The sequence below is a fragment of the Amblyomma mixtum genome, chromosome 10 (genome assembly GCF_055824585.1).
Source record: "Amblyomma mixtum isolate Tamu chromosome 10, ASM5582458v1, whole genome shotgun sequence".
Taxonomy (NCBI): domain Eukaryota; kingdom Metazoa; phylum Arthropoda; class Arachnida; order Ixodida; family Ixodidae; genus Amblyomma; species Amblyomma mixtum.
In genome coordinates, this window is record NC_143021.1 from 159,372,832 (window position 1) to 159,386,491 (window position 13,660).

General features: G+C 47.0%; 1 protein-coding gene across 4 annotated transcripts in view; it reads left to right on the forward strand.

Annotated features, from left to right (window-relative positions):
- LOC149327504 (uncharacterized) overlaps positions 1–13,417 on the forward strand; it is a 114,689-nt gene extending 101,272 nt beyond the window's left edge. For all 4 annotated transcript variants that reach the window (XM_089565051.1, XM_089565052.1, XM_089565053.1 and 1 more), the window contains 5 exons: positions 1,833–1,922; positions 3,358–3,518; positions 4,440–4,623; positions 9,680–9,789; positions 12,439–13,417. In XM_089565051.1, coding sequence (XP_089421177.1) covers positions 1,833–1,922; positions 3,358–3,518; positions 4,440–4,623; positions 9,680–9,789; positions 12,439–12,610 — 717 coding nt within the window. In that variant the 3' untranslated portion in view covers positions 12,611–13,417. The remainder of the gene's footprint in view (positions 1–1,832; positions 1,923–3,357; positions 3,519–4,439; positions 4,624–9,679; positions 9,790–12,438) is intronic.
- Positions 13,418–13,660: the final 243 nt, after the last annotated feature.

Consider the following 13,660-nt stretch of genomic DNA (forward strand, 5'->3'; position numbering starts at 1 on the left):
CATACGTAAAGTTCACACCAGAAAAGTCGAAACAGCTTTGTTATTTGAATGATTTCGAGCAAAGGCTGAGCATGCTGGCTCAGGTGCCAATCTTTTCGAAATGACGCCACGCGCAGGCACGTCTGGCGACGGACTACGCTGCTGCTTGGCTGCCGTAGTCGTTGCTAGGCCTAGCCTGTTTCGCACCGAAACCGCAGCCGATGGTGCGTCTAAAGCGGCCAGAGCTGAATGAAAGGTCTGCTTTTCGTACGGCTAGATGGCAGATCCGTCAGCTTATAATAAAATAAAGATGTGGTCAAGTTCCACGACACTTTCAGCAGCGGAGCTTGCAGACGCAGGACAGATGCGAGGTGCAGCGGCGGGTAGAAACGGCAGAAATTTGTTGGTATCGCAGTTACCGCTCTTACTAGCAACTCTTTATTGGTAAACGGCCCTCAAGAGAGGTTTATTTTTTAAGTTTAAAGTCTCTTCTGCAATAAATGCTAGAAACGTGAGGTGTAAGAAATGTTTCTCTAATAAAATTCTCTGTTGCTAAGTCCTTGAAAAAAATAGTCGGGGGTCCTTGGAAGTCCTTGAATTTCATGGCTGAAAACCAGCATGAAGCCTGCAAACATCGGCATTGCTCTGCGGCTCCTAGGGGCCGTTGTATCTCCGGTTTGCAGCAAAATCTTGATCGGGGATTCCCACGTAGCACCCCCGATCTTCGAATGAGCTGGGCATGTGCAGGCCGCCACTGTTTTCATTGGGAAATACGGTACTGCAGAAATTCTTTGAATTATCTGGGATTTAACAAGGTTTTACTATTATTGCTCGTTTTCTGAACATTGCTCACGAATGCAGTCTCACAAAAGGTGGCATCCTCCTCCTCATGCTCTGTGACAGTCCTAGGATCTCTTCCATCCTCCATCTCGGGTCATTGAGGTGCATTTATGTCTCTTTTAGTTATCGCAAGTTAACGAACCCTGTTGGTGGTGCGTTAATTTTCTAAGACTTCACATATTGCCTGGTCTGAGCTCGTGGATGTACTGACTTAGCATAACATCACTGATGCGGAGCACATTAAGCAGTAGCTTGGGTTGACATTGTGGAGGCTACCATATTATACTGTTCACTGGTGAGTTCCTGATTGCGTCACTCTGCCGAAAACTTTGGCCACAGGATGGTGCACCCGGCTACCTGGCTCATTGCTCACTGCAAGGATGGTGTAGCCAGTGCCATCTGTGGAAGCTTTCTGTAACTGGACATGCTTAGAAAATTTGTTGTCATCAGAGAAACGTTTTGGCCACAATTATGTGGGGCTGAAAATTGGCAGTTATGGTAGGAATGTTCCATAACAAGTATTACAAATGTACTGTTTTCAGATAACATTGCAGCAGCAGTCTACAGGGTGTTTCACGTAACTTGAACCAAGGATTTAAAAAAAGCGGTAAACCACAGCCCCATGAAACCAACAATACATTATTCCCCATCATGTGGCGCTCCTCAGAATATTTTTTTATTGCGCTTAATTAGTTAATTAACTAAGATTAATTATGCAACTTTTCAAATATTCATTTTAGTGCCAAGATCGTTACGTTAGGTTGTAGAGCAGGTTTATAAACAACCGATCCAGTTAATTGTAGCATCGTATCTCCTACGGGGTCCTTTTTTTCCCGCATCTAAAGGAAGCCCGCGAAATGTGAAACACCACGTGACTACGCTCGTGCGCTACCAAATTGCAGCGCTCTCAACGGGGTTTCGATCAAACGGAGCGTTCCCGCTGACCGTGGCGGAGTGAACGGCCGCCGCGTACTGTGGCGTTGCAGTTGATGAGAGCTACGGTTGTTGTGCAGATGAAGTGTGTTGTGGACCTGCGGATGGGCTGCTTCTTCCCCAAGAGTGCCATCCTGGTGTTTCCGTACTGCCCCTACGGGACGCTGCTGGTGAGTCTCCCATGGGTCTCTGTCTGTTTTACCCCTAGGCCCTGGCACAGGTCGCTGAGCGTCACTTGCGGAGAGTGCCACTCGCAGTGAGCGCACTCTTGAAGAGCCAAACCACAGTGTCCTTCAGTACTCTTAAGGGCGGAGCCTGGTCTTGAAAAGAAAATTTTGTCAATCTAGTCATACTTATGAAATTTTCAAGGCACATGTATTTTTGTGCACTGACCCTAGATATGTCATTTAATTTAATGTAAAACAATTCCTTGGGCACTTATGCAATTTTTATGCAAGTATTTTGGGAAGAGCTTTGAAAAAGATTTTTTGTGGGAAACATGCTGAAATGTATGCCATTGGGCTCTCTTGGCACCAAGGAATGCAATAAGGGTAAAATTGTCTTCCTGCCTATCATAGGTCTTGAGGTCATTTGGCTACCACTGTGTTGTTGCCAGTTGTAGCAGTAACTATCGGAAGCGTGAAAAATATCCCCCAGAACAGTGCGAAGAGCATCGACAGCCGCGGCATGCGTGTGCACCCTGGCTGTTTCATCTGCACCGTTTCGCAGATGAGGGGCGTTTTTGGATTGGAAGCGTCAACCAAATGGGTTTCATCCTGTCGGTTGAGTCTCGTGCGTGCTCTGGGCACTTTATTGGTGAGAGCGGATGGCCAAGAACGCATACTTGCACGGAAGGTGCTATGGGCAGCAGAGGTTCATGGGAAGAGGGTGAGCGGAAAAAATTATTTTGGTTGCAGTCACATAAGTCAATCGCCTTGAATTTATGAAGGTATGAGAAAACATGCATGCTGCTCCCCTGGTAACATCGCAAGGCAACTTGGTCGCATGGCAGCGACAGAAGATTTTTTTTTTTTTTCCGAGAACACCTACCCCGTTCATTTCTGCTGCCGATAGTACGCGCGCACGTGGATATGTGAAAAAAAAAATAATTTGTTCGCACAAGGGAACTTGTCCGCATCAACTGCAGTAGAAAAATCAGTGTATGAAGGCAGCTGAAATTGAACGTGACGCAGTAGCACAATAAACCAAACTAGAGCACTGCACGAGCCCGGGCTTTTAAGTGTGATGTTTATACTCATTTTATTCAGGCAACGTCACAGACGCTTAATCGCAACGAGAAAAATCTTCACCCGATTTACGCACGATCCTTGCGGAGATTACTATAGCTTTCAAAGACGAGCCCTCTTTGGTGTGATTCCACTGTGAACAAGGCCCCCGTTCTGGGCGCCGAAACGTCAGTTTCAATTTTCATTTTACTGGTTGGCGTCTGTTTTTTGAAATATATCCTTCCGGCCAGACGGGATTCCGTCCCACTCTCGACATCACTACCGACAAGTGCACCTAGCTTGGGTGCTGGACGGGGTGTCGTTTCTGCCGGTGTCATGCATTTGGGAACTGAAATGGGAGTGTGGTGTGCCCTGGCAGGATGTGGTGGGCCGGTACCAGAAGCAGCAGGGCAAGCGGGGCATGCCTGAGTGCCTGGTGCTCTACTTTGCCCTCGAGCTGTTCATCAGCTTGGAACTGGTGCACTCGTGCGGCATCATCCACGCCGACGTCAAGCCGGACAACGTGCTCGTCACCGACTTGTGAGCAGCCCTGCTTATTCCCTCTACTATATTTTTATTTTTATTTATAGATACTGCGATCTTGTACAGATCATAGCAGGGTGGGACAAAACAAAATACGAGCATATAAACACAAATCCAATTCATACATTTGCCGGCACTTTTCAAACAGCAGTAAAGAATCATGATTAACAGTCTCGCTATTAAGTTTGTTCCAATCGGTAATTGTCCTCGGGGAAAAAAAAAGAACATTTAAAGCAGTCATTTCGCGTGTTCAAAGGGGTTATTGTTAGCGCATGCCTTTGCCTTATGTTATAACCTGAGGAGTAAAAAAAATAGTTACAAGTATCAACTTTATAATGTCCTTTTATAAGCTGGAAGAAAAATTTTAATCGACAAGCACGATTGCGCTCAACGACGGGGGGTAACCCACTTCACCTCACGAGCTTACTGACGGATGCATGGCCATATGAGTTAAAAACAGATCTAGCTACTTTATACTGTATTCGCTCTAATTTCTGAATGTTCGTTAATGTGCAAGGGTCCCAAATGATTATGGCATATTCTAATAACGGATGGATGAGGGAATTGTACGCCAATAGACGAACACTAGGTGGGGATGACTTTAGTGAGCGCCTCAAGAAAAAGAGTTTCCGCATGGAGTTTGCTACTACAGCGTCTGTGTTTTGACCACCAAAGGTTGTTAGTAATCCATAGGCCCAAATATTTATACTCTGTCACCTGTAATAATGATATGCTGTTGGTATCGTACACAAAATGGAGGCATTTTGTTGTGTGTAATGTTCATAAAGACGGTTTTTTCAAAATTAATGCACATCTGCCATTTGTTGCACCACGCAACCACCTTCGCTAGGTCATTATTTAGACGCACCTGGTCGTCTCGCTGCCAGGGCCCCACTTGAGTCGTGTATCGTTGTGCAGCCCGAGCGAGGCGGACTTCCTGCAGCGGTTCACGGAGCACAACACCAGCTGTGTGCAGCTGATCGACTTTGGGCGCTCCATCGACCTGTGGCAGCTGCCTCCCGGAACCACCTTCACCCAGGTGGTGGAGACGGACGGCTTTGCCTGCACAGAGATGCGGGACGGCCGCCCCTGGACATACCAGGTGTGTGGGGGCCATGGCTTACTGGGGTGTGGGAGTCTTGTGGCTCTTTGACCTTGACTTGACATTGCACTGTCGCAGTGTGGTGGACCACGGCTTACTGGGGTGGGAGTCTTGTGGCTCTTTGACCTTGACTTGACACTGCACTGTCACAGTGTGGTGGACCATGGCTTACTGGGGTAGGAGTCTTGTGGCTCTTTGACCTTGACTTGACACTGCACTGTCACAGTGTGGTGGACCATGGCTTACTGGGGTAGGAGTCTTGTGGCTCTTTGACCTTGACTTGACATTGCACTGTCACAGTGTGGTGGACCATGGCTTACTGGGGTAGGAGTCTTGTGGCTCTTTGAGCTTGACTTGACACTGCACTGTCACAGTGTGGTGGACCATGGCTTACTGGGGTAGGAGTCTTGTGGCTCTTTGACCTTGACTTGACATTGCACTGTCACAGTGTGGTGGACCATGGCTTACTGGGGTAGGAGTCTTGTGGCTCTTTGAGCTTGACTTGACATTGCACTGTCACAGTGTGGTGGACCATGGCTTACTGGGGTGGGAGTCTTGTGGCTCTTTGACCTTGACTTGACACTGCACTGTCACAGTGTGGTGGACCATGGCTTACTGGGGTAGGAGTCTTGTGGCTCTGAGCTTGACTTGACATTGCACTGTCACAGTGTGGTGGACCATGGCTTACTGGGGTGGGAGTCTTGTGGCTCTTTGACCTTGACTTGACACTGCACTGTCACAGTGTGGTGGACCATGGCTTACTGGGGTAGGAGTCTTGTGGCTGTTTGACCTTGACTTGACACTGCACTGTCACAGTGTGGTGGACCATGGCTTACTGGGGTAGGAGTCTTGTGGCTCTGAGCTTGACTTGACATTGCACTGTCACAGTGTGGTGGACCATGGCTTACTGGGGTGGGAGTCTTGTGGCTCTTTGACCTTGACTTGACACTGCACTGTCACAGTGTGGTGGACCATGGCTTACTGGGGTAGGAGTCTTGTGGCTGTTTGACCTTGACTTGACATTCAGGGAGGCCCAGAAAACGTGTGCGCTGTCACAGTGTGGTGCTGCTGACTGGCTGAAAGAAAGCATAACATGGTGTCTCAAGAGGGCTCTGTTTTAAAGGGGGAGCCTGGCCTTGAAAACAAAATTTTATTAATCTAGTCATAGTTATGAAATTTTCAGGGCACATGTATTTTTTCTGCGCTGATTCTAGATATGTCATTTAATTTCATGTAAAACAATTCCTTGAGCACTTATGCACTTCTCATGCAAGTATTTTGCAAAGCAAAGTATTTTCAAGAAAATTTGCTGCAGGAAACTGAAAATGAAATGTATCCCATTTGGTTCTCTTGACACCAAGGAATGCAATAAGGGTACAATTGTCATCGTGGCTATCACAGAACTTGAGTTATGGGGTACTGAAGCTGCCACTTCACAAACAGGAATACAGTGAAAGCTCGTTAATTCAAAACTCGATAATTCGAATTTTCGGATAATTCGAACTACACTACTTGGTCCGGCCAAGCTCCATAGAGATCTGTGTATAAAAAAGCCCGTTAATTCGAAAGCGAGTCGGTTCCGTTACGGATAATTCGAACTACGCGCCACCGCGTCTGGGCGGCTTGGCACACAGCATGTGGCCAAAAAAAAAAGAAAGCACCTCCTCCGCATAGTTAGAGGCTGCGTACGTCCTAAATGGGGACAGAAGATGGAACTAGATAAAACCTTGGAAGAGTGGGTAAAGCTTAAATGGCGCCATCACTGGCGCGGTGGCTGGTGGCACCGGAGGGAAGGGGGTTGGCGACCGACCACGCTGGTGGCTGCCTACCCTCTTTTCCGCGCAACCTCCGGAACTCGCAACTAAATGCTCGTTAATTCGAGCCCAGTTAATTCAAAAATACGGATAAGCACTGTCAGCGCGGTCCCAGCCAACGCCCATGAAGGCTATGACTTCGGACGGGCGCTACAATTTACGAGCGAAGAACTTTTTTTTTCTTTACGAGTGTCGTCCATGCTTCCACCCATCGGTCGATCGCCAATGGAAGCACGCGCTCAGCCGCGAACAAGACGCCAGCACAAGCGCTGGCACTCTGCCAAAGTTCGCTTCCCCCTTGCTGGAGCTAACGTCAAAAGTGATGTTATCGCTGTGTAGCATCATGGTGCGCCACCAAGAAATGCGTTGGGGGCCGGGACGGTGCTGAAAACGAGGCTTGCACAACCGAACAAGCGCTGGCACTCTGCCAAAGTTCCCTTACCCCTTGCTGGAGCTAACGTCAAAAGTGATGTTATCTCGGCGCAGCATCTTGGCGCGCCGCCAAGAAATGCGTTGTGGGCCGTGACGGTGCCAAACGGAGCGTTAACAACTGACGCTTTTTTTTTTTATTCTTAGGCAAAAAATCGGGGGTGGGTGGGTTCATTATGTGAGTAGGTTCCTTACGCAAGTAAATACCCTACGTACACCGTAATGCAAATGGTTCTTGTCGGTTTTTTCGGGGCCATTCGATAATTCAAACATCGGATAATTCGAACGTTTTTCCCGGTCCCGTGAAGTTCGAATTAACGAGCTTTTACTGTACACACTTTCCTTCTCATTTCTGAAGCGACAACTTCAAAACCCTATAACTTAGGTTCTGTGGTAGGCAGGAAGACAATTTTACCCTTATTGCATTCCTGGGTGTCAAGAGAACCCAATGGCATACATTTGAGCAAGTTTCCCGCAAGAAATTTTTTTCAAAGCTCTTCACAAAATACATGCATAAAAATGACATATCTAGAACCCTGAAGATTTCTTAACTGTGACTTCTCTAATATTTTTTTCAAGATCAGGCTCCCCCCTTATGCGAGAGCATTGGAGTCCACATTTCGCAAAAATGACAGCATATGTCACGAAATTTGCTGATTGGTTGGGGGTCATGTGACACTGTGACGTTATCACAACCTGCCCACCATCGCGGGTGAGAATTAAGTATTGGTGCAGAGTGGTTGCGTGACCTGGTGATGCCATCACATCCGGCCCACTGAAGGAGGAGGAGGAGAGAGATAAGCAAGAGAAAATGGCAGGAAAATGAGTTGGTACCAATTCTTGGCCTTGGCTTACCAAGAATGCCCTCTCTAATGCTATTGATTCCACTCTTAAGGTGTGTTAATTGTCCCCGAAGCTTTTCTTCCCCGTAGGGAGTCGTGTGTTAGTTTCAGTATAACATACAGAGGTTTATGCAGACCAGGGGAGGGGAATGAGGGGCTCGTTATAAATATGACAGAAGCCAACAGCCACAGAAACCAAGGGGCACAGGGGATTTTTTTTAATTAATTTATTTATTTTGTGGTGTTGATCAATTGATAATATTACTGAATATGTTGTCGCTTAATGCTAATTGATTAGAAAAGCAGAAGAAAAAACAACCACATGCCGCCGGTGGGATCCGAACCCATGACCTCCGAATTACGCGTCCGGTGCTCTACCGCTGAGCTACGGCGACGGCTGTCAAACCTTCTGCTTTCGGGGGTATTTATGTTTACAAATAACCTGAACTTGGGAGTGTTCATCAGCGCCACCCACGTTCGTAAGCGGTCAGGTTATTTGTAAACATAAATACCCCCGAAAAGCAGAAGATTTGACAGCCATCGCCGTAGCTCAGCGGTAGAGCACCGGACGCGTAATTCGGAGGTCGTGAATTCGGATCCCACCGGCGGCATGTGGTTGTTTTTTCTTCTGCTTTTCTAATCAATTAGCTTTAAGCGACAACATATTCAGTAATATTCTTACTTGATCAACACCAAGAAAAAATAAATAAATTAAAAAAAAATCCCCTGTGCTCCTTGGTTTCTGTGGCTGTTGGCTTCTCTCATACAGAGGTTTATGTAAAAGAACAGCATATGGTGCTTTGCAGTGTACTTGTGCCATATTCTAGTTTTGACTCATCTTCAGCGCGATATTTCACGGGATTATGGCAGTCTCTTGCGTATGCATACTAACAGCATTGCCAATTTCGTGACGCATTTGAGAGTAACGCCCCTTGCATCACCATGACTTTTGCTCGGCACTGTTTATGGGGCTGACCTGTGCCCTAAAATGGACTGAACCCGATGGCAGTGATAAGCAGGTTCGCTTGGTAGTCATCGAAAATCAGCTAGCTGCGCTCGGTTTAAGAGTAGCGAAGAAGTTTCGGAAAAATTCAGGGGGCACTTCACTGACCTAAAGTGCGGTGAGGCGAAAGCCTGAAGGGCAGTTTTGCTGCTTGTGTCTCTGCATGTGTGGTGAAGATGCTAAGCTTTGCCTCTAAGAGTGGAATGCGACAGCGTCTTGCAACGCTGCCAGGGAGTCCACAGAACGCCATCGCCGTTGGTAAATTGGATTTTGAGAAAAGGAACTGTTTCTCTCTCGCATATCTTGGTGGACACCTGTTAGGGAAGGGAGGAAGATGGGAGTGAACAAAGACATCGTATTCACTAGAGGAGCCTTTGTTCATTCCAAACTATCCATGCTGGCATGGCGGATGGCGGAGTGTGCACTCCGGAGACCCTGTTTTGATTCCCCAACTCGACCAATTTCCCGCTCTGTTTTATTCATGTTTCTGGTCTGTCTAGAAAGGTTAATTTGGCTAATTCGTTAATTAACTAATTAACTAAACCCAGTCCCTTTACTTGGAGCATCACTATGCCATCTCTTTAATTGGCTGCATGGTTACTAGCCTAAGTACAACTAGCCCCGTTTGAAATTCGCGCACTGCGACGTTACGACCGTTTCGACCAGTTGAAAAGCGTGACATTTCTGTCGACAGCTCCTGCTTACAACGATGAGGCATTAAAGGCTTCTGCCTTAACAAGCGCCACGGGCACCTACAGCAGTGTCAAACATTGCACATAGAGTTCCACGCGGCTGCAATCCTGCCAATGAATCTTGCTTCACCGAGGGATAAGGCCACGTGCTGGTGTCCTTTGGAGCAATATTGAGAAAACAGGTTGGCCTGTGCGTGCGGGTAAATGTGGTGAATGGAATAGGCTGCCGCTTCTGAAGCAGGCAAATGCCCCGTTTTTTTTTTTTTTTTTTTTCAGACGGACTGGTTCGGAGTGCTGGGCTGCCTCCATGTGCTGCTCTTCGGGGAGTACATGGAGCTGGAGAAGCTGCCCAACGGCACCTGGAGCATCCAGAACAAGTTCAAGAGGTGTGTGCATATCGGGGCCCCAAGATTATGATCTCCTGATCCTGAGGGTGCAGAATGAAACTGTGGCCGCGGCAGCCGTGTTTCATCGGAGGGGAAATGCAAAAAGTGATGCCCGTGCACTCTGCAATGTCGATGGACATTGAAAGAACCCCAGGTGGTCTGAATCATTATATGTGGTTAGTAAAGGCTGCACTTTCTTTTTTTTTTTTGCGATTTTGATGAGCTGGGGCTGTTCTGTGCAACTGGAATTTGTAAGTCAAATTTCACGAACTACTACAATGGAGCCCCTATTGCGTGACTCCCCCCCCCTTCCCATTTATTGAGAGACAGTCATTTTATGACTACAGTCAAACCCCGCTACAACGAATGCCACGACAGCGAAATTTACGCCACAACAAAGTATTTCAGATTCCCTGTCAGCATACCATACTAGGCAATCCAATTATTTTTCCCCCCCACAATGAATTTTTGGAGTGAGGTTCCGCTTCAACAAAATTTTTCCGAGTAAACGAGCGATTTTTTTTTTTTGCATGTCCACACACACCCGTATCTCATTAGGTTTCACTGAAGACAGTTTGCACTTTCAGTAGCGCACCTGACATTCCCTGGCACAGAATCGGATTTATTGTGGAATCATAGGTGCATAAAGATGCGATGCGGCGCACGACTGCCTGCGACGGTTTTGCCGACTGCTCGGAGTCCGTGCTTGCGAACCGTGGTTGTTGGTACAAGGCGGCTTTTGGCTTTTTCGCTCACTTCGCTACGAAGGCAGAACGGAAATTAGTTCTACAGAGTTGATTTCAGTGTGGAGCAATCGTGTCAACGGAAGTCAGTGAAAATGTTAAACGTGTGGTGCACTTGTGTGGTGTACTCTGGCACTGACCGAATACAGCTACTCCTAGTGTCAATGGTTCTTGGCCAATGTCTCAATAGAACGACACTTCGCCGGTATGTTTGTACTGCACGCCGACGTCTCCAAAGAATCGGATCAACCGCATTTCTGGCATGTCTGAAGATTGGATTTTGGGGTGCATATGACCACTAATCAACGCGCAGTGACGCGGGCGCACGCGCACATAGTCCATACTGAATTGCATACAGGCAGCCCAGTCTAAGTACGGGTTCTCGCATGGCAAAAGCAAGAGCGCGTTTAAAATGCATGTGAAAAAAAAAATCAGTTTTGATAGCAAGTGCAGCAGATGCATTTATTACGCGATTCTGAGATTTTTGGAGTGCCAAGAACGATGCTGATTTTGAAATAGCATAACACCAACACTGACAAATTTTTGTAAAATAAATGTTGTTCAACAACTAGCTGGTCCAATCTGTCAATGTACTGGCCCGATTTCACAACAACCAAGCTTCTGCCTCTGCAAGATTTTTCGTGGGTCCCATGACTTTCGTTGAAGCAGGATTCGACTGTAATAGTATGGAACCGGCAAACCATCATGGAGATAATAGATTAACGATGTTGCGACTTGCGGTTGTGCTCATAACTGGCCGGGGTTAACCTGTTTTTAGGTCTCACAGATCACTGTAATGGCAGACGTAATGTCATTTCAGGTTATTTCAAATAAAAGTTAAGGTGGAAAAATGCACAACGATAGGCATCTAGCACTTGTTTGATTGCAGCGGTGGTTTGGCTGACAGTTTTGAACGGCACTCCGCGCGTGCGCGTGTCCCTCGGCCATCGATGGGAGGTGGCTCATGCTTGGCCTACTTTTCCGTTCACTGCACTGCTGGAGCAGCGCAGCTTCATTTTAATTTGAAGGGATGCCAACAAAGGCACTCTATGTTTTCAAAGCACCTTCTGTTGTGGCTTCCTTGTAAAGCACACTATACTCCGTTTCATACATAGAAGACAACGCTGCCAAAGGTACGAAAGTAGTCCGCTGCAAAAAAAACAAGCAAAATGTATCCGCCGCCGCGGTGGCTCAGTGGTTATGGTGCTCGGCTGCTGACCCGAAAGACGCGGGTTCGATCCCGGCCGCGGCGGCTAGAATTTCTTTGGAGGAGAAATTCTAGAGGCCCGTGTACTGTGCGATGTCAGTGCACGTTAAAGAACCCCAGGTGGTCGAAATTTCCAGAGCCCTTCACTACGGCGTCTCTCATAGCCTTAGTCGCTTTGGGACGTTAAACCCCATAAAAAAAAAATGTATCTGTCTGCCTCGCGTCGTGGCTGAGTGGTACGAAGTGCGCGCCTGTCTTATTCTGTAAGGGCCCAGGTTCAGCTCCCAGCTTGGCTGGTTTTTTTTTTTCCCATTTATTTTTTACTTTTATTACAAGAATCATGGAAAATTGTTTGAAGTGCTTCTGTTCGTAGGCGTTTTGTATTGGATGTCGGATTCGGTGTGTATTTGTCAGCGCTCGCCGCATTATTAACGGCGCTGACAAGCACGTGGGTCGATGGTCGCACGATAGTGTTAAAGAATTGGCCGGGTGTACATACGATCAGCATCTAAATGAAAATACTGTCACCATTGTGCAGCCGGTTGAGTCGCATTTGTTTCAAGGTAAGGGTGTCTTTTGGAACTTTTGCCATTGAAAAAAGATTTTTTTCATTTTTAGAATTGGTTAGTTGGGGGTCGACCTATATTCCGTCTTACGGTATGCTTTCCCCATGTGCTGAGAAAAGCCCATTCGTTGCAGGTACTGGCAGCAGGACTTGTGGAGCCGCATCTTCTCAACCCTGCTCAACATCCCCAGCTGCACGGAACAGCCGGACGTGACCCCATTCGCCATTGAGATCCAGGCTCTGCTGCGGGACAACTCTCGGGCACACAACGTGGTCCTGGAGGCCCTGCGGGCCAAGAATTTTTAGACTTTTAATTTCTGATTTTATGGAGTGACAACTGTCATAAGCTGCGATTTTGTCATATCTTGTGCAGTTGCATGTAAGTGGGGCCATGGGAATGCCTGGTGACCTAGAAGTAACAGAAAAAGTGAAATTTCGAATTGTTAACTTCTTTGTTACTTTAGATCACCTTGCACGCCCTTGACCTTCATGGTCTGATTGAGATGTTCAAGGGGCCATGAATGCAGGTGAGTGTGTGCCAATGCACAGTCGGTGCATGTTGGAAACAAAATCCGAGGTGTTGGTGTAACTGCATGGTGCAGGCACCTCCAGCATGGTGGTTCACAGCTCAGTGGTCACCACCACCGGAGTAGAATGGCACACATCTCGATTCAGGCTGGATACGAGGCACTTATCAAGACAGTGTTGTGCTACTCACAATTACAAAACAAAATCGTTTTTATCCTAGTTTTGGTAGGTTTGGTGCATTGTCACTCTCACAGCTATCTGATGTCTGTATATTTTTAATGTGTTGTACATATATATCAGTGTGTACAGTTGCTATTTTTTACAGCTTTTACATCATATAGGTCCTCCTGTCAGCCAGAAGGAAAGCTAGCTTTGTACTCAGCTCTGAGCTGGCAAAGAGAACCGTGTATTGAGCCCATTCCCGAGGAGCGCATCTCTGTGAAGCAGTACCAGGTTGCCATTCATTGCTCAAGGGACGAATAAACAGCCTTACTGGCTCTGCTGTTGAGTAAACATCCTTGTACAAATGGTCACGAGTTGTGGCGTTTCACTCTTATCCCACAGAATAAAGGCTCTTGCTTTGAAGACGTGGTCTTACGCATTGAGCTGGAGTGGAACACGAAAAATTATAACTTAGCAAAGTCACTAATAAGCATATACCTCTTTGAGCACTTAACACTTTGCACAAAGCTCAGTGCATGACCTTTTGAAACTCATAACCAACTCCTCATACATACTGTATTTACACTCGCATACTGGTCAATGCTTCGTGCCTAGCAACCCCCTAACATTGGGAACTGGAAAAAGAAAAAAAAATTAGCTGCAGTT